This window comes from Argiope bruennichi, chromosome 4, assembly GCF_947563725.1.
Source record: "Argiope bruennichi chromosome 4, qqArgBrue1.1, whole genome shotgun sequence".
Classification (NCBI taxonomy): domain Eukaryota; kingdom Metazoa; phylum Arthropoda; class Arachnida; order Araneae; family Araneidae; genus Argiope; species Argiope bruennichi.
The window spans coordinates 26846027-26867037 of NC_079154.1; the positions used below are offsets into that span (position 1 = coordinate 26846027).

Below are 21011 nucleotides of genomic sequence, written 5' to 3' on the forward strand. Positions count from 1 at the left end.
ATATATATATATATATATATATATATATATATATATATATATATATATATATATATATATATATATATATATAGAGAGAGAGAGAGAGAGAGAGAGAGAGAGAGAGAGATTAATTAGTAATAAAAACCAAGTTAAAAGGAAAAAAAAATAGAATCAAAGTTAAACCAAATAAAATAAGAATCCGGCCTGAAGACTTTCTCAAGGGTCACCTAAGGCAGGGATTCAAAAAACAGGATTTTTTTCTGTGAGGAATCAGACCTTAGTCCAATAGTCCAACAGTATTGTGTGTATATATATATATATATATATATATATATATATATATATATATATATATATATATATATATATATATATATATATATATATATATATATATATATATATATAAATTGGGGTGGAGTGTATTCAGAGAGATCTAAAACAAGAGCATTCATCAAAATTACGAGATCAAAGTCAAATCTTTTAACATTTGCAAAAATTTCTGTATATTTATATTTCCAGCACGAGAAAGAGTACATTTCATTTCTAATGTATATTTCGAACCAAGAAAGTAAAAACGTCACAAAGAACCATTTTAACTACATACCCGTGAAGTGCTATCAAAACAAAAGCACATGTAAGGAAAAAGAACAGGGATAAAGCATGGAATGATTGTGTATATAGAATAACGCAAATATTAATAACGATTAACAACGAGATTAGATAAGTGAAGAATGCTAATTCAAAATACCTATTTAGAAAAACCTTTTAAATTGGTCATCTACGGCGACCAACATATATTTCGTTAGAATTATATGTTTCAATTCGTTTTATTCATCGTTTTCTATCCATGATACCTTCAACGACGTAATTTTAAACATAAATTGCGAAAGATATTAAAGCCACGTTGTTTTAATAGCATTACATTTGTTCTGTTCATTGCGAATATGACTATTTTAATAAAGTCAAGCCTCATGATATCATATGGATATTAAAAACTTAACTATCTCCGTTTCATCTATTTTTTTTTTAATTTTTCCGTTTCTGTAATTTTACTTTCTTATCTGTCAAGTAAAGTATATGAATATTAAACTTAATTCTTATCCCTTAGCTTTCAATAACTAAAAAAAAAAAAAAAAAAAAAAAAAAAAAAAAGGACAAGATTAAATATTTGATGAAACAACGAAAATGATTTGAATCTCAAGGTAACAATGAAATCTTTTGTAGAAAATTATGTAGAAAATATTTTTTTAAGTGCTAAAATTCACGAATTTGCAACAAAATATTTTTTTTTTAATTTTAAAATGGTGCAAATATTGTTTTATGTCCTAATATTTTCCAGAATTATAGCAAAGAAAAAAAAACTCCTCCAAAATCGCAATTAATATTTAATTAATTTAAATTTAAAAAAACGATCTGCGTTGCGCATTTCCACTCGCTAAAGCAAATATGAGCCAAATTTGGTAGCTCTAAGTTAAACGGTTTTGTCTCGAAGAATGCCAACACCTTTTTCTAATCATGAGATAGAGATATCTGCATTCTTAAAATTCAATTTTAGCATTTTCATAGTTACAAGAATAAGTAGAAAATTCCGACAACGATAATCCGAAGAATGAAAAATTGATATTTCCTTATTAAGAAGAAATAAAAGTTTTTTAAAGATTGGCAGCTACTTAAGAAAAGAAAGAGCGGGAAGAAAAAGAAAAATTATTAACAGGCTGGTAAGTGCGATTTTCGTCTAAATGTTGTAAAGAAAAATTAAATACTAAATAAGGAATTATTGTCTTTAGTTTCTCGTATAAGAAGTACACAAAGGGAGAATATTGTAATGAACAAAAAAATAGGATTTGGAGATTTTGATGATTCTATGTTTCAGACCTCCTTGAGTTCGGGAAAAACAATTTTTGATACTATATTATTACATTCAATAACACGCAAACACATCAAATACGAAGAAAGAAACATAAAATTTTCTAACAGATCCTCAAAGGCAAGTTCGCTGTCAATCATTCGTGTGCATGTAAGTGGAATAATTTAAAAAGCAACCAGTTTGATTGGTGTAACTTATGTGTTTTTTTAATTAACAAAATTATGGTCTGTGATAAATTTTGGACAAAATCTGTTACAGCATAATTGCCAGTCGATCTCTCTATTCGTATGTGAATGCGATAAATCAAAAATGCAACAAGCTAGCAGGATGATCTTTAGCATATGATATATGAACTAGATCCTAGATCTGTACTTAATTTTGTTCTAAATCTGTCGATGGATAGAATTTTTATCAGTCAGTGTGTACTGTTACGAATCTGTAATATTGCTTTCTTCTGAAGTTAGTCTCATAGTAAGAAAGAGAGCTTTAGCTATATGACAAATGCTATATGGATGCTGAATCAATGACACCCAGATTTGGAGACTGAAGTTCGTTATATAAAGCCAAATGTATTACCAATATAATATAGAGAACGAACTTTTTATATGATTTTATTCACAATGAAATTGGAGTAAAACAAATAATATCCAACTTTATAAAACAAAAATCCATAGTTATTGCTCTAAAAAATTTTGTTGGTACTTTTAACCACTTTAACAAAAAGAAAATCGCTTGACTAGAAGATACAACTTGTGATATCATCATAGAGACAAACATGATGATTCTTGAATATCCAGGGATTTTGAAGATATCTCTATAGGGTCAATATGCAGGATCATTCTGGATCTTTCAACGCCTTGTCATGGGCTGTAAAAGCGGAGGCGCACAAACGAACTCCAACCGTATGGATTCTTCCTTTGGAGTGTAGATATTGAAATGAGCTTTGCAGTTATTTTACGCTGAGCGCATTGTACTGTGCTGCTATTTAATTAGCGATTTGCTATCAGCTAGTGTATTGCTGATTTCTGCAAGTACTGTCTTTGAATACATTTCGGCTATGCTTTGATTTTTCACTTTCTTGCGGAATATATTATCGTTATTCGTTATTGAATTTGTTAGATTTCAAGTTTTATACGCATCTAATGGAATTTCCGCCAAAATATTTTTAAAAAAAACTGTGCTGAGCTAGATAAATTAAATTTAATTTGTTGTTGCTATATTGAAATTACAGATAGGCATCAAGTTTCAGAAGAAATGGTCAATGAGGTGAAAATATGATTTCAAAATCTCTACGCGATTCTTTTACATTACATAACGAAGCTTAACGTAAGTGCGGTGCATTTTGGGAGTTCATGAGACAATCGTGCAGAGGTTATTTCGGCAATTATTTCATTGTGTCTTCTTTGCTAGATTAAAATATAGCAATTATCTCTACTAATAATTAAAAAAAAAGCGTCCCGCTCTCCTCTCTGCGCTTGTATTTGTGTGTGTCTGTTTGTCAGTCTATCGGTCTATCTAGTCTTGGATCTACCAAATTTGGCACAAATAAACTTAACAAAAGGGGGAAAATGTATTTTGGAGCGAGTTTTAAAACTTTTTCACTTATTAAAAACTAACAGAAATTTTGATGCTTTTCAGCCATAACTAGCATTGACCAAAACTGATTTCACACCAATTTTAAATTTTTAAAAAATATCTGCTAAATGAAAGCAATTTGATTGTTGCGTAACTTTTTTTTTAAAATTTTGATATCCTTTTTTCATATATGGTTTGACAATACATTTTTCATTGCTGCAATTTCAAACCGTTTTCACTGTTTCATCAAATAGTTAATCGTGCGATCTGTGTCTATTGTTGAAAGTTATTTGTTCAGTAATCAGCTATATGTCCCGAAGTCTCAGTGCAGCGAAAGACAAAACGGATTATCCGTATCATTACGTTTTTAATAGTATTATCATGCACATTTTTAATAGCATTATCATGATACTGGACTCCTCTGAGTTAGGAATGTTTAAGCACATAATAAACAAATGTAAGATTTTTAAATTTACATGGTTTTAATGAATGTCACAATTTGATGCTAATTTATGCACGATACGATCTATTTGATGCTAATGGCGATGACTGCCTGTTTGTGCTCTATAGATCAGACAGTTTGACTTAAAATTACTAAATTTGGTACAAATTAATTTTGCAGAATTAGAATGTGCACTTCGAAGAGATTTATAAAAAATTTTACTTAGAATTTTAATTAATTAAAAATTAAGCAAGATTTGAGTGATTTTTATTAATAACTTTCAAAAATATTTTTGTACAAAAATAATTTTTTCTATTTTAAAATTCACGAAATTGCTTTTTTAATAATACTAATTCAATTATCGAGCAGTTTTTGTTCTAAATTTTGCCAATCTTTTATTTAATATTTGTCGAAATATTTGTCGCTTAATTTTAACAGTATATTTGTTGCTACAATAAAACTTAAACCGTTTCCACTGCCTCTTTTTTTTTTCTTTAAAGAAAATCTAATTAAAAAGGTATCAAACGTATACAAATCTTATCAAATTTCAAATGAATAATAACTACACACTTAAGGTTATTTAATTAAATGCCATAGAAAATATTTTATACATTGTTCTTGATTTCATTTCGATAAAATAATTTTTGTTCTCGGAAATCTAATTTTAACAATCTAGATTTTAATTGAAAATATACAATACCTAACCAGATATCATTTATAAATCACAAGCTTTATTATAAGGACTGACAAATGAGTTTTTCTGAATGAGTACTTAAAACATTTAAGAAAAATTCTAAATGAATCTATTGAGTTCTGGGAACAGACAAACTACAGATAAAATAAAAAATTGTACTTGGAAAATCTGAGGGATTTCCGTTCCGTAGGTTTTAAAGTTTTAAGATAAAAAAAAAATCCACTTGAAAAGACAAGAACGACAGGAAATTGATCACATAAGTAACAGAAATATGCGTAATGTTAAGGTTTTTTTTTTTTTTTTTTTTTTTTTTTAAATATACATTTCTTTCTTTATAAGATTCATAAAAAGGAATATATATATATATATATATATATATATATATATATATATATATATATATATATATATATAAACTTTAATGATACAAAAAGATATTAGATGATTAAAAATAGTTAATAAATTTTAAGAACAGATGCAAAACTTTGTTTCGGAATTTGAATTAAAATATTTTTCATGAAATGAATATATATTTTCTAAAAAGATAAAGTGAGAAAGAAAAGGAAGCGGATTCCAAATGATATTTAATCTTGTCCCAAGAAAGTATTTCTGCCGAAATTTTGCTGTAAAATAATATTTGATGTCATTTCAGTCCCTTTTTAAAAACCATATTCACATACATAGTGAAATTCGACTTGAACATTGAGTTCGACATACACAATATTCTTTTAAACTCAATTTCAGTCAGAAAAAAAGACCCTTTTTAAGGCGCAAATATATATTTATTTTATGCTATTAAAATTATTTAAAGAAGTATATTCCAGGTCACTCAGGGTATAGTCAAGTAAAATCTTAGGTATTAAACTGAGCCAATAGCACCTAAAGCTCATTTAATATCCGTACCAGCATCAACATAAATAAAGGAAAAGGGAACTTCATTTCAGAGCCAACATTAGCTTGATTAAATTTCACCAACCTATGCAAAGCGAATATTTAATTTGACAGTAAAAAATAGCATGCCACTTACCCCAGGGAGAAACAGCACTTCATAAGAATTCTCAACTCATTTCCTATGGATGAGCGCGGAAATTCATATTCCACTTCCGCCTTTGTTCGGATTCTCTTGGCGAATGGCAGGTGAAATCCGCCGAACTTGTGAATGACCGCTCGATTTTACTAGGAAAAGACATTAGTACCTTTTCTTTTCTTTCTTTTTTTTTTTCTCGCAGCTAAAAATGTTTATAAACAGGCAAAGCGAATTTTCAAAAAAATTTCACCGGCTAGACGATCACGTGACTAAAGTTCGTGAAATTCGAAGGTAGGCAATCGTTTGGCAGTTCCGTTTGATGTAGGCAAAGGGAATTTTTAATGTTGCCAAATGACAAAAGAAATAAAAAAAGAATCACAAATTATATCCAATGTCAGAATAAATCTACATGAAACAACAAACGTTTTACATGTAGAAAATCCATTAAATAAATATTATTAACAAATGTTCTATAAAAATAAAAATGAAAAAAAAAATTTTTTGAAAGTAGGATGAATATAATGGAACTTGAATTTACAAATCTTATAATTATTTGGAATACTTTGAAAATGTATAAATCTTCTTATAATTTATCGTCAAACGATTCGTATACTTTAATTGTTATAGTGCGATCTAAACGCGCGTGGAACAAAAGAATAACCACTTGTCAGCTGCAAACAACGGCTAATACTCATACCGACTGCGAAAACCATGCCAACGGACTAGTTTGACATCATTTATAGTACACGGACCAGTAAGCACAAAAGAATAAATTTCACAAAGTCCCCTTTGCCAAACCTAAAATCGCGCGGGAATATGGAATATATATATATAGAAAAATATTCCAATGAAATACAATCCCAAAATTTTTAGCCAACAACAAAAACTTTATCTATCATAGAAACAAACTTAATCCAAGAAACTTATCTTAAACTGAAACTGCCAGAAAGAGTTTTCAAAAATTGACCATATTTTTGAAATTATCCGTCAAACGAATAGCGACATCTGAAGCCAAACTCCGCAGAAAACGAGCTTTTGGCGTGATCGGGTCTTCAAGCGAGGCGCCGGAGGAATATGACGGTAAGCAACCGATTGTTCAACCGATAGTCATTTCCATGGTAGCCGGAATGGTCAACAAAAAAGGAGAACCTTTCGAAACACATCACAGTTTATGTCATGTAAGAAAACTTAGTACCCCTCGCGACCTACTTCCCCTCTTCTGCTGATGCTCTATACTTCGGGACATCTTTTCATCAAAAGAAAGAAAACCGATCAATGGGCGACTGAAGACAAACAAATTCTTCTTCGTGTTCCTCTTAGATGTGACAAGGAGAGTCGAAAAATAAAATTATATAGAAAGATGGAACGATAAATTAACGTATTTTTAGGGACAATATTTATTTATGGCTTTACTTAAGGGCTCTTTAGTGTAAATGAATAAAAGAAAGTTTTGGAACAAGAAATTAGTTTCACTTACCAATTTCCATATTATTAATAGCATTTATTTATTTTTCATTAGTTCATGAGGTGATTGCTTTTCTTTTGTTCAAATTGTATTTTAATATTTCATGTCAAGTAATATAATTACATCTTTATAAGAAAAATAACAGATACTTAAGATCGTAATATTATAATAATAGTGCAAAATATAAGTGAAACAAAACACGTCGGTGAATAAAAAAAATGTTACAAAATTTGTGGAATGCGGTTAATCGATATCGAAGTTATAAGAGAGCAATTTGGAACAGATCTAATCTTAAAAGATAGTCAGAAAACGAGGACGACAACTGAAAAGACATTGCAATCTTCAGATTTACACATCACACCACCAACAAAAACACGATTTTCTTTCGATGGCAGACTGGCATGAACCAGGTCCACAGATAAAACACACTTTCAAAGAAAATGGTTTCGAAATTGGCATTATTGCAGTCTGATATTATAAGGCAAATACCACCCTCCAAATGCTCCCTCCCCTCATGAATAAGTATAAATTAATTTAAACAACGACCGTTTATTTTTTAATGGAACTACAATCAGATACGAGTTGCCAGAAACAATTTAATTACGTTTTTTAATTTTATTTTTGCTCGCGGAAGAAAAGCAGAATTATTTTATAGAAAGTATTAAATATCCACTTAAGACTTACTTAAAAACTTATACTCACTTATAGAGAACCATACTTCTATAAAATACTTTTGAAACAATAAAAAAAAATGTAAGAAAGTAGAAAATGGTAGAATTGCAGCCAAGAAAGTAGAAAGTTGGCATTCCTTCAGATAATAATATATATTTTGTAATAAATGAAGAGATAGAATCGTGGAATATCACTGACGGCTGTTTAAAAAAAAATTGAGATAATTTATATGGTCCGCAGCCCGCATTTAAAATCTTGCACAATTAGGAACCAGTTTCTTCTACCAAATGGAATAATGAGAAAATAGAGAATATTTTTTAAAAAAAAATATATATAGAAAAATAAAAATTATTTTTTAAAAAAATCGGCTGTAATTTTCCTTTAAATATTTGGCGAACTTCTACATCATGTGTTTCTTGTTCAGCTTAGTTGTCCAAAAGCGAAGAGAATAGAAAATTAATTTTGGAACAGTACAGTGTTGACCGATTTGGTCTTAAATTTGATACAAATTGGCAGCATAAATTCAATTTAACATAAATTCACACAAAATTTCATTGTTTTACTCGTTATTAAGGTATTGTCTTTACATGCATACGAAGATTTATTAATATCTCAAAGATAAATTTTTGTACAATACTTTCTCTTTGTTAACGTCAAAGTGGGGGGGGGGAGAGAAAAACAGCACAATATAGAAAGACCAGCGGGAGTAGTCTCCACAAAACTTTCTCGAATACTCTCTAATAAATGTCTCATTCCTCTTCCTATGCATACATTTGGGGACCTTGAAGAGGGCCGAGAGTACTTTGAACGGCACTGATAAGTGATATTTACAAAACTTAGATCTTTAACTTCAATCTAGGCTTTCTACTGAATCTATTGTGGCAACATGTATTTTGGACGCCATTTTGCCAGCCGACTGACACAAAACAACTGTCTTGTGACTGTAATCTACAATTACAGTATGTAATTGTGAATACATATTGTATGATATGATCTGGTATATGATCTTGTGATTGTAATCTACAATTAAAGTCACAAGATCATATACCGAATGTCACTGATTTAAATCATTGCGTTTACACGCATGTGAAAATACAGAGGATCAAGCTTTTAAAAGATTTGGTTGAAAATTTGATAAGCATCAATGCTTTAAATGCTAAACCTGTGTACCAAATTTTATTTATGTAGCTCTTCGTACCGAGTTCGCTTGTACTCGAACAGCCAGACAGACATCTGTTTGAATTCAGTTCAAAATTTCGAAGAAATCTACAAATTTGGTATTAATACTATTTACTAAATCTCAGCCGTCGAGTTTAAAGTGTTTTTCAGTTACCAGGTTCATAGATAGACAGACATAATGCCAAAAATGCATATTCGGACTCTGAAATATGTAGATTCATCAAAATCTAGAATTCGAATTTTTCGACGATTACAATACTTTCTTTATACTTCGTAAACGAGAAAGTAGAAAGAGCCTTTGTTGGATGTTTCATGTTCAAACACCCAGACATTTTATTACACGCTATTTCTGAACTATCAGCAAAAATGGAAATTCTATGCTTTCATTTTATATTTGTTTCATGCAGTTGCAAATAAAGTTGTGTCTTTGTTGCAATTTCTAAACCCGCCCATTTCGCTTTCACAACTTATGATTAATATATAAAAATGAATTTGTGTTTGTTTGTATTTTATGCGCTGTCGCATTGTTCATCCGATGGCGATAAAACTTTGCCAATTTATTGCTTGGAACCGAGGGAATCCATGTTTTTAACATGGCCAGTGGTATGTTGGATGCTCACAAGTCGGCATCCAAGAAATTTATTTGCTTTTGCTGAAGACGGAAAAACTAAAATATTGTCTACCCTAAAGTATACTTGAGTAATAAAATAAAAAAATAGAATAAATATTATTTATACTTCTCCTTTATATATCATTCAATTTCAATGAATGTGTTTATTGTCGAAAAAAGAAAATAAATATCATTCCTAATTAAACAAGATAGCCATTTCAAATTTCAAACGATTTTCCAAGATTATTTCTTCTGCGGCAGCAACGTGCCGGCTACCAGCTAGCGAATAATATAAATAGGCATAGGAATAAATAATATAAATAGACATTGCTAAAATCACACGATTCGCTTTACGTAATATTTAAAAAAGCTAGAATAGTAAAGATAATTATTTAAGAAACATACAAAAAAAAAAACTTTATAAGTCTCGAACTTTTAGGATGCTTAATTCGTTTTCATCTTTAAAACTTTTATTTAGTTATCTTATTTTTTCTAGTATACTTATTTAAAGTGTCGATGGTAAAGTGAAGTATCAGAAAACGATCGTGCATTTTTTGTTTTAAATATAAATCTCAAATATGTCAACAGCATGCCAAAATCTAGACAACTATTTAAATTTTATTATTCCAAATATTTTTTTTCTATATTTTTAAGTCTAAATTTTTACATGGACATTACTATTAAAACATTTTGATAGGAACCAAATAAATTATTCAAATTTATTTTATGCTTATATATAGATTTTAGCTCAATATTTAAAAGAATCAAATATACAATAATTAGAACAAGTTTATTTCGAAATTATAACAATAAAAATAAAATAAAACTGATGTCTGGACCGACATGCTTCTCTGGCAGGTGTCGTCCAGAGAAATCGCTCGGGTTTGGGAAAACTTCAATATGAAAATAAATACACTATCCACTATAATTATAGAATACGCATATTCAATTTTCCAAGCATACGCCTTCAGCGCATAAAAAAAATTAAAACTTTATAGAAAGAAATTCAAAACTTCTTCAAAAAAAGAATTTAAAGGAGATTAGAAACCCTAATCCGAAACATCATATAATACTAATATTTTAGAAAAGATACCTTGACCTTTAAATAAATTTTCAAATATAAATTTATAGAATATCATTTTTTTTACCCTTCAGATAAGTAGTAAAAAGTACGTGATATAAAATGTGCAATTAACCAAAGAACAAACCAAATTAGGAAACTCCTCAACAGTAAGCATTGACGTAAAAAAGAGAAAACTATTCAACGAATGAATTAGTAATGTAAATTAAATACATTTTGTAAAATTTAACGCTTTAATTTTAACTTTTTCGTATGCGATGTATACTAAAAGAAAATACTGTAATCGTCAAAAACATTGAACTCGAGATTTTGACGAATCTCCACGCTTCCTTGATCTTTAAATCAAATAAATAGATTTTCTATTCCGAACGAAATCTATTTAAAGAAAGTCTATCCGAATATAATAATAATAAAAAAAAAAATTACAAAAAAAAAAAGAAGAAGAAGAAGAAGAAAAAAAAAAGAGAGAGAGAAAGAAATAAAAATAGGGTCCACAGATTTAATTTCAGCAGAAACTATATTATTTCGATTAAGTTTTAATAATTTTTGAAAAACTTTTTTAAGTTAATTTCTACTACTTAAGAAGTCATGATGAACCAAATTTGGTATTTCAAATTCAACGTTGCTGAATTCGGTACGCTAAGTTTACTTAGAGATTTCGAACGATTTTTGCATATTGCTATTAAAAGATAGTTGGTTATCTAGAAAGTTATCATAGTTTAGAAACATCATATTTCAAAAATATGTAATGACGCTTATTTGAAGGCCAGGGTGTTTTTTCTTTAATTTGCGTATACTTTTAAATATCCATTTTTTTAAAATAATGTAAATAGAATATTTAATATTTGCATTAAAAGAAGTGGCAACTGCAAATGGACAGGCGATAGAGCTGAAAATGTTCATATTTTCTATGAATATGAATAGAGAATTGCAGATAAATAATGAAAATAATTAGAAACGGCTTCACTTAATTGAAAAACTTTCTGTCGATCTTTTTTCAATACTTTTTTTTATTGTAAAGAAAAGAATGTACATCTTCCCGACAAAATATTAACACTTTGTCTGTAAGAACCACACGCAAAATTTCCATCTATCTAATTCATTTCACTTTAGAGTCACTGTCTTCAAACAAACTCTGACAAAATTCTAAATTTCTCTTTCTTTCTCTCTTTTTTGTATTAAAGAATGTCCAAAATTCTGATATTCTTAAAAATTTGAAGGCTAAATTTTTGATGATTATAATACCTTTTCTAAGTATCAAAAAAGTCTATCGTCTCACCATATACGAGAAAGAAAAATGAATACATTTTAAAATCCACACAGAGTGTCCAAAGTTCTGTAAAACACACACCGAATATCTAAATTAGCAGTTTTCACTTTGAAGAAGATCCAACTTTTACAAAAGATAAGCATAAAATATTAATTTTCTTTTTTTTTTTTTCCCGGAAGTGGTCACTTTCTTTCAGTCAACGGGGAAGCTGCAAAAGCTGAAGCTAATTCAAAACTCCCACCAGACTGAAGAGTCATTACTCTACGGCGATGGACTTAATGTAACTGTCACAGGGGAATCGATGATGGCCTACTTTTGGGATTATCCTATATGATTACATGGATTCTCACCAGAAGATTATTTCACAGAGACGGTTGTGGCACGTATAGCTCGAGCAACTGGAATGAAGAAGTACGGAACAGGACTTTCAATTGACCCATAAATCTTTAATTTTTAATTTAGTTTTTTTTTTTAATTTTTTTATTTCCACAGAGAATGGGAACGGTAAAAGAAATGTTGGTTTCTTATTCTTAAGGAGACGAGAAATTTTAAAACAAATATTGATATTTTTTGCAGAAATATCATATTCAATAACTCATTTTCACTTGCAAAGATATTTTTCATAAAAAAATTCTATCAAAATTTAGAATTTGAGAAAGGAATAATTGATTTCAGATTGCATTAAAAATTGTTTTAAGAAAACATAAAAGTTAAATTCAAAAGTATCAAAACATAAAAAAAAAATAATAATTTTAAAAATTTATATTTTGGATTAAAAAAATCAACTTTTTAATGTAGTTCTTTAAACCAACCTTAAACTATTAAAACAAGCTGTACAGATATTTCATAGTTATTCTTAATAATGATGAAATTGACAAATATAAAGATAGTAAAAGCTAAAATTTAATCAAAATAGTTAAGTTAAAAAAATGGGACAAATTTAGACAAAAAAATAAAAATGATAAAAAAGAAATTAGCAAGTGAGAGTACTTTTCTTTCAGTTCTTCTATATAGCCCATATTAAACATTCGGGCTTCGATTTAACGAATCCCAGAAGTTACGCTGAGTGCAAGGAAGATCCAAAATCCTACTGGTAAAATTATAAGTCAAATTTCGTCCAACTAGATCGTTGCTTTTTTTTTGAAACTCGCATGTAAATGAAAGGCAGACTTTTCCGAGACATATTTTGCCCAAATGATAAAATGTAATGATTATAAAACAAATATTCATCTAATTCATTTCGTGATTTTGCTTGAAAATTGGTAAGCTATATTTTAATAGAATGCCCGCATTTTAATTCTTAATATATCCGTTGCTATGAATCTTCCAGATTTCCTCTCTTTTAAGAGATTTCCTTCATAAGGTACTTCATCCTCATCTTTTTACCTCTTTAAAAATGACTGGTTTTACAATCTACTTTGAATATTTCTTTTTAAAAACCATACACATTTTTCTTCTCACAGATTTAGCATTATTCTAAATGACATCCTTCATGAAGTACCTCATCCTCATTTTTTTATCTTTTAAAAATGATTGGTTTTACAACCTAATTTGAATATTTTTTATCTTAAAATCTATACACGTGTTTCTTGCAGATTTAACGAACCAGATTTAGAGGAAGAAATTTTTCAACGAATTTCTTTTCTATACTTAGTATACGAGAAATTTAAAAATTAATATTTAAAAAGCGTATAGTTTATTGACTATGCCAATTATAAAATAAAAAAATAAAATTGAAAACTTGTTTTTGGAATGAATACCTAAAAAAAGCAATTTTCCCATTCCTATAATTTTAGCAGTAAAAAATGATATTAAAAACTCTGATTCGGTTTGTGATTAAAAACTCTGATTCCATCGATCAAAAGCATAAAAGGGCATTCAAAAGTTATGTAACGAATTATATTTAAAAATAACGTTGTTGTTTTAATTTAGAAGAAAATTAACTCAATAAACAAACTGATTTCTTTCGAATTTTTTTTAAAATTTTAAGATGGAGTAAAAATCCTATTTTTATAATAATATTTTCCAAAAAGGCGTAGGAAACTTCAAACTCTTGCTTATTGATAAAAAAATTTTTATACAATTTCGAAAGACAAATTCAAGATACTCATCAGCATTTGAGATGCCAAATTTGTCAACTTTAACGTCTCACTGCCAACAAGAATTACCAAATTTTATTCAACATTGATATTAGTGAATATTTAGATGATAATTCATTCAACCAAATAAGCATGGGAAAGTTTTTTTAAGTCTCCTGAGCCCTCAATAGGTAATAGATACAAAAGGTACAACAAAACACCAAGCAGGCATTTCTGAGACATTCAAGACACAGCTATCAATTGCAATAGGTGGAAATCTGGGATCACTCGCAATACTGTTGTTACAGAAGCAGGAAATGTTGCTTCTTATTGCTCCTTTAAATAAATGATTCAATACGATAAAATTTATTTGAGCAAATAGAACATAATACAAAGAAAAATTGCACTTAATTCAAAACGAAATGCAAAATGCTAAGTGTAGGTATTATCAGATTCAGAAGTAGAAATTCGGAAATTTCGGACCCGGAGCAACAGAACATAATGAGGCTCCATTTTTATTGTTTCTCCCAGCTTAAACTATTTTTCGCATATGAAAATACAAATAAAAAAAGTACAATAATCGTCAAGACACTCGAACTCGATTTTCAAGAATCCCCATATATCAAAACTCCCTGAGCTCAAAAAACACAATTTTGGAATTATATCTGTTTGCCAGTGAATACGATGCCCGAAAAACGCTTTGAACAGAGGGAGAAAATTTAATAAGTTGTTTCAATATCAAAATTGTAAATTTCTATTAAACTTTGAACGAAATTTGATCTGATCTGTCTGGTTATAAGAAAATAGGTGTACACAATAATTATAAAGTTTAAAGAGGTAAACAAATAAAATTTGAAACATATAGTATCTAAAGTGTGAATCTGTATCAAATTTTGAACCAATTTGTTTTTGGGTTGACAGTCTGTCGGTCTATATTTTCGCATGCATATAAATGCAACGACTTGGATAAATGAAACCTAGTAATTATTAACTTTGAAATTCTGTTTCAAATTTTGCTTTCAATCGAGTGAAAAAAAAATGTAAAAATTCACATTCAAGGATTTTCTTTTTTTAATTTTAGCAATACTAAGAAGCATAAAATTCTCACGTATAGAATCTGAACTCGTGCTCAAAACTCACAGTCTTATGTGAGTAAAAAGATAATAGTACCTCCATTAGAGAATATGCGAGACAGTTTTAAGGGGACCATTCAGGGTGATTTAAGATAATCAGTTATAATTTATTATTTTCTTAATAATCAAAATAATTTTATGCACTATTATAACAAAATGAATTTTTTTGGTAATTTTTACTATTATTTTTTTTATTGTGCTACTACATTTTATATCTGTTTTCTTTTTTAAACTAGTTAGATAAGAAAGAACACGATGTCCAAAACTATCTGATGTTATATAGCGTGCAATATGAAACATAATAATAATTAAAGTAAAATGCTTATTAGAAAATTATTCAATGTACCTCGATTTTACATTTGGATAACTGTGCGATACCCTGACCTAGCCAGAGGCCATATGAGAAACTTGATGAGGCCGCCGAAGAGCAACCCCACGTAGAACGAAGGAGAACAAACTACGCTCGATGACAATGGACTCTTGCAAACAACAAAGAACTCTCTAGAGAAAACACATATTGGTAACATATGTGTATTTGGTATTTACAAATATACCAAATTCCGCCTTTAAGCTTTTAAGGAAGCATATTAATTAATTAATTAATTAATTTGATAATGTTAACTGCTTGGGCTTGATTATTCTCCATTCAGAGCAAAACTAGTGAGACTTTCCTGGCTGTACTGTTCCAATATTTATTAACTTAACTTTTGAGAATGATTGATCAATCTTAGTTACATAGTCACAGAAACCATGAAATACAAAAAGAATGTAACAAAAAGAATATACAGAAGAAGAATTAGTATCAATAATTATGATAATATTACTTTTTTCAAGCTTTTTTTTTTAAAAAAAATGACGTTTAACTAATAAAAGTGAATTGAATGGTTGATGTTGTTCTGATAAGTCCAAAGAACTTGAAAGACTTAGAACAGTTCAATAATGTGCTGCATGAAAAATGCATCAAGAGCTCAAGAAACTAGGATAGAAAACACAGCACTCCTTTAAATAATCGATAACTCCTTCATTCACTCCAATCAATTCTTTAACATATACATACAAATGCCATCAATGGAAAAACCAATCAGAATAGACAATCGCCAATCTTCTTCTTTCATTAGAAAACGCACAGCATACATAATATCCTTTTAGAATAAGCGATTCCTGGATTCTACCAAAATAATTTCAAACTTTATTAATGAAATAATTTTATTTAATGAATGAATATGATTGACAAACTGTAAACGACCATCTTGATTCAAGACACTGTAGCTAAATCAGACTGCTTCATGGCGCATGTAGTAGCCGTGTAAGAAAGCAACCTTTACAGAATCTTTGAAATATCGAAGTGAAAATATTCACATTTTTAATTACCTTCATTCGCTTAAACATTATGTATATTTTTGATTATTGCTTTTTTTAATCATGATAGTTTAACTTGAAAAAAATTATGCTCCTTTCTTGCAAAATAACAGAAGAAATGGACAATTTTAAACTGTAAAAGTTGTGTGATTATTTTATTGCAAGAAAGTTTTATTAGAAATATTTGAATTTCTCCAGAAGACTTAATTACTAAATGAATTAGTAAATTACTTTCATATTTCTATGTTTTGTTCTAAATTTGTAATAACTGGTAAAATCTGATAAGTACATTTCATATGAAGGTCAATATATACAACAAAGATGTATTTCTTAAGCTTTAGTGCATTAAAATATTTTTATAATGATTTATTTAGTACATTATAAAAAGAAAACCATGATAGTTGAATCTTAAATTTATAATTATTATTTGAATCCATTAGCAATTAAATATATCAAATTGGCTTTGTAGTACAACAGCTTCTAAATTAAAGAGAATTAATAATCCATAAGAAATAAATTCAAACACTTTACATTTAAATGCATTCAATAAAGTTAGCATGATCTCTAGCCATAGAGTTACCTAAAACAAGATACTAAGAAGATAAAGAAAATATTGGTCCATTGCAAGTTTAAGCTAATTGAATTACTTTCGTTCAGTTATTTTAATATCTCATTTTGAGTTTATTTATTATTTAAATTATTTTACTATAGCTAAAAAAAGTAATAATCTTTGAAACAGTATACAACCATTAGACATCAACCATTAGAGCAGCAGTATTGACAGGGAATAAAAGCATGGGAATATTGGCTTAAAAATTTCTCCTTATTTTGTCAATAATGGCAAAATTAAACACTACAATGTATAAGAGATTTTGTTGAAAATAATATTCATGTGTTTAGTGTGATTTTCAGTTTGATAACTGATCTTGTAAATATAAAAGCAGCAGAAGTGATCTCCACAAAGGTTTCTTGCATATTCTCTAATAAAGATTTATTCCCCTACCCCTGCTTATAAAATTGTGAGCCTTGAGCAAGGTTGGGAACACCAGGAATAATCAAATTTTTACGTTCAGAGTCCACACACATATAAAAGGTGTGTGCTTCATAATACAGTAAAAAAAAAGTATTTGTGTGCAGTTTTTCAAGAATTTTTTTAAACCAGAATTACAAAATAACAATTTTTCCCTTGAATTTAAGTGCAATCTTTGACTAATTTTTTTATAATTAATCAATAGCATGCAGTTACACAGTCCAGTCATAATAATGTGACCACCGCCTACTTTAGACGTCAGCGTTAACTAACCAATCATGTTATCAGCGAATTTGATGAATATATAAAGTGTGTTGTAGGCATTCAGAAAACATTTCAGTTTTTGCAGGCATGCAGAAACGGAACGATTTATCGGACGTCCAAAAGGGGCATTATCATTGGCTTTCGGACCAAGGGTGGAAGCATTCCAAAACGGCTAATTTTGTAAACTGTTCGTAGGCCGCCGTGGTTAAAGTATATCGTGCATGGCAAAAAGGCACTATCCAAAATCAGCAACGTAGCGAATGTGGTGCAACAAGAGCCATAGATGGCAGAGGTGAACGAAGGCTGCAGAGATGCGTTTGGGCGAATAGACATACAATCGTTGAGCAAATGAATGCCCAGATGAACCAAATGGCTACCAACAGTGTCTCCACAACGACGGTTCAGCGAACATTGCTGAGTATAAGTCTCCGCAGCAGAGCCTGGTTAATGCATCAATACTGACTCTTTTCATCGGCGACGAAAGCTGGAATTTGCACATTAGTACCGCAACTGGATTTCCAGTGAGTGGCGACAAGTGTCTTTTCCCGATGAATCACGTTTTATGCTTCATCGGACAGATGGACGTTGGAATGAACGTTGGCGTGAAACGTCTGCAAGCAAACACCCTGCAACAATTACCGGAAGAGTCCAAGCCGGAGGAGGGAGCATTATGATTTGGGGAATGTTTTCGTGGTATTCGCTGGGTGCACTCATCATTGTGAAAGGTACGATGGATCAACACAAGTATGCATCTATCCTTGTGGACCATGTTCACCCCTACATGAGAATTTGTTTTTCTTTAGGATGATGACATCTACCAGCAGGACAATGCGACTTGTCATAAAGCTCGCAGTGTACATTCGTGGTTCGAAGAGTACCAGGATGAGTTCACCGTACTCCTTTGGCCAGCAAATTCCCTGGACTTGAATTCAATCGAGAATCTGTGAGACCACTTCGATCGGATTGTTCGCACCATGGACCCTCATCCGCGTAACCTAGCGCAGGTGGCCACGACACTGGAGTTGGCATGGCCAACATCCCTGTGAACACCTTCAGGAACCTAATTCAATTCTTGCTGCACATCTCGCAGCTGTCTGCTCTACAAAAGGTGCTTATTCTGGATTTTGACAGGTGGTCACTTTAATGTGAATGGACCATGTAATACACAAGCACCAGAAAATCAAATATGCATTTTGAATATTTCTTTGCTGACCGATTAAAATTTGTAACAACACAAAAATTATAGTCAAAAGATCATATACCAGCTTTTATTTATTGGAATCACTGCATTTGCGAATTATTAGATTTACATGCAAGCAAAAATACAGAATAAGCGATAGTTAACCCTAATGCTGATTTGGTTCGAAATTTGATTCGAAAATGCACTTTAGATGTTCAAATAGTGAATTAAATCTCAACTACCTAAATTGTTACGTTTTTGAATTATCACATTTACATGCATGTAAAACACGGCTATTGATCAACAGCCGATTCACTCCTTGATGGATTTAATCCCAAATTTGATACAGATCTATATTTTAGATAATAAATCAGCATACCAAATTTCATTTATTGAGCTCATTATGCTTTGTAGTGAGTTATTCACTAGTACTCAGACAGCAGACTTCCTTTGTGTGGATTTCATTGAAAACTTGATAGAAATCTACAAATTTGGTGCAAGATCCATATATTAAATTCCATCTATCTAGCTCAAAGTCCTTTTAAATTATCATGTTCATATAATTCCCAAAATGTGTTTTTTAGAATTGGGATGGTCTGAAATGCGAAGATTTGTCAAAATGATTTTTTTTTATGATTATAACACTGTCTCTTTGTATACTCCATGATAGAGAAAGTAAAAATGCTATGAAATACTGTAAATATTACATATATTTTTTTTATAAATTTCATGCTGAAATTTGAAGAAAATAGATTTAAATAACTCGGTAAATAGAAAACTTAGAAAAATACATTTAGAAAGTAACTAGGTAAAACCATGTGCTATGAATTGGCACTATTGATAACAAAAAGATGTTGGATAAAACACCAATAATTTTGGAAACTAAAGCACTTAAATTTTTTAATAGCAAGAGTGGGAAAAAAACTATAAGCTCAATTATTAACATTTTAATTAAATCTTTCAACCCCTCCCACAAATCTAATGTTTTATTACTTCTTCCAAAAGTACATTCAAAACAAATTTAGTAGCCCCAAGTCAAACAGTGGCCAGTAGAGAGTCAATGGACAGATAAACACATATTTTTAACAACTAGTTGCCTTTGGCATATAGTTGTTTTATTGGTAATATTGAATTTCAGTTAAATAATTTAGATAGAATATGCATAATTTCACCAAGTTGTGATATTAAAGCCATGCTATTTTAATCGTCTTATATATGCTATGTCCATTGAGTATATGAACTTTTCTTATAAAGATCAATCCATCATAATGCTATTAAAAAATTGTCCAGTTCATCCATCTTCTAATCATTCGAGTAATTTAGCTTCACTTTCTTGTTTATCTTAGAAACTACACAGATATTAAACAGAATCCTTCTTCTATGGCTTTTAATAATAAAAGAAAATCCTGCAATCAAATATTTAATGAAACAATGTAAATCTTAAATTATAATTCTAATAAAAATTTCAAGGAAAAGTTGTTCCAAGGTGCACATTCCACCCTTCCAAGGCAGATTGACTCAAATTTGGTAGCAGTAGGTCAAATGGTCTAGCCTACAAAGTGCCAGCAAAGAAACACACATTCATTGTTATTATTATTAGAGATACAGATTTTAGCATTCACTCATAATATTTACTTTTACATTTTTACTGAATCATGTGAACTGGGAGGTTTAACATTTCTATTTTCCGATCTATATGAATCACATAAAAGAAACTGTATAATATTAACTAAACATTAATTTTCACAGATCCCATATATATGAAGTTTTTCTTGAGATCTATCTAAAAACTTTTATGCACTCAGCTTTTTAAGTTGGTAAAAATATTTAATTCAACCATGCAATAAACAGAAAATTAAAAAAATGCTAAAAACTTACAGAACATTCTCAGGATTAGCTTTGTCAACAGCTATGTTTAAAACTCGATTCTGAAATATAAACAATGATATAATTAATAAAAAAAAAACTGGCATATTTTATTCTACTGTAAATTAATAATAATTTTGCAAATTACTGCAATTTATATTAATTCAAATTCCACAAAATATCTATTCAATTAAAACCACATAATTAAACTACAGTGTCTTACCATAAAAAAAT

General features: G+C 29.6%; 1 protein-coding gene across 2 annotated transcripts in view; it reads right to left on the reverse strand.

The window, feature by feature from the left end:
* The window catches only part of LOC129966773 (TOG array regulator of axonemal microtubules protein 1-like), a 73836-nt gene that overhangs the window by 47547 nt on the left and 5278 nt on the right, over positions 1 to 21011 (reverse strand). For both annotated transcript variants that reach the window (XM_056081335.1, XM_056081334.1), the window contains exon 5: positions 20790 to 20839. In XM_056081335.1, coding sequence (XP_055937310.1) covers positions 20790 to 20839 — 50 coding nt within the window. The remainder of the gene's footprint in view (positions 1 to 20789; positions 20840 to 21011) is intronic.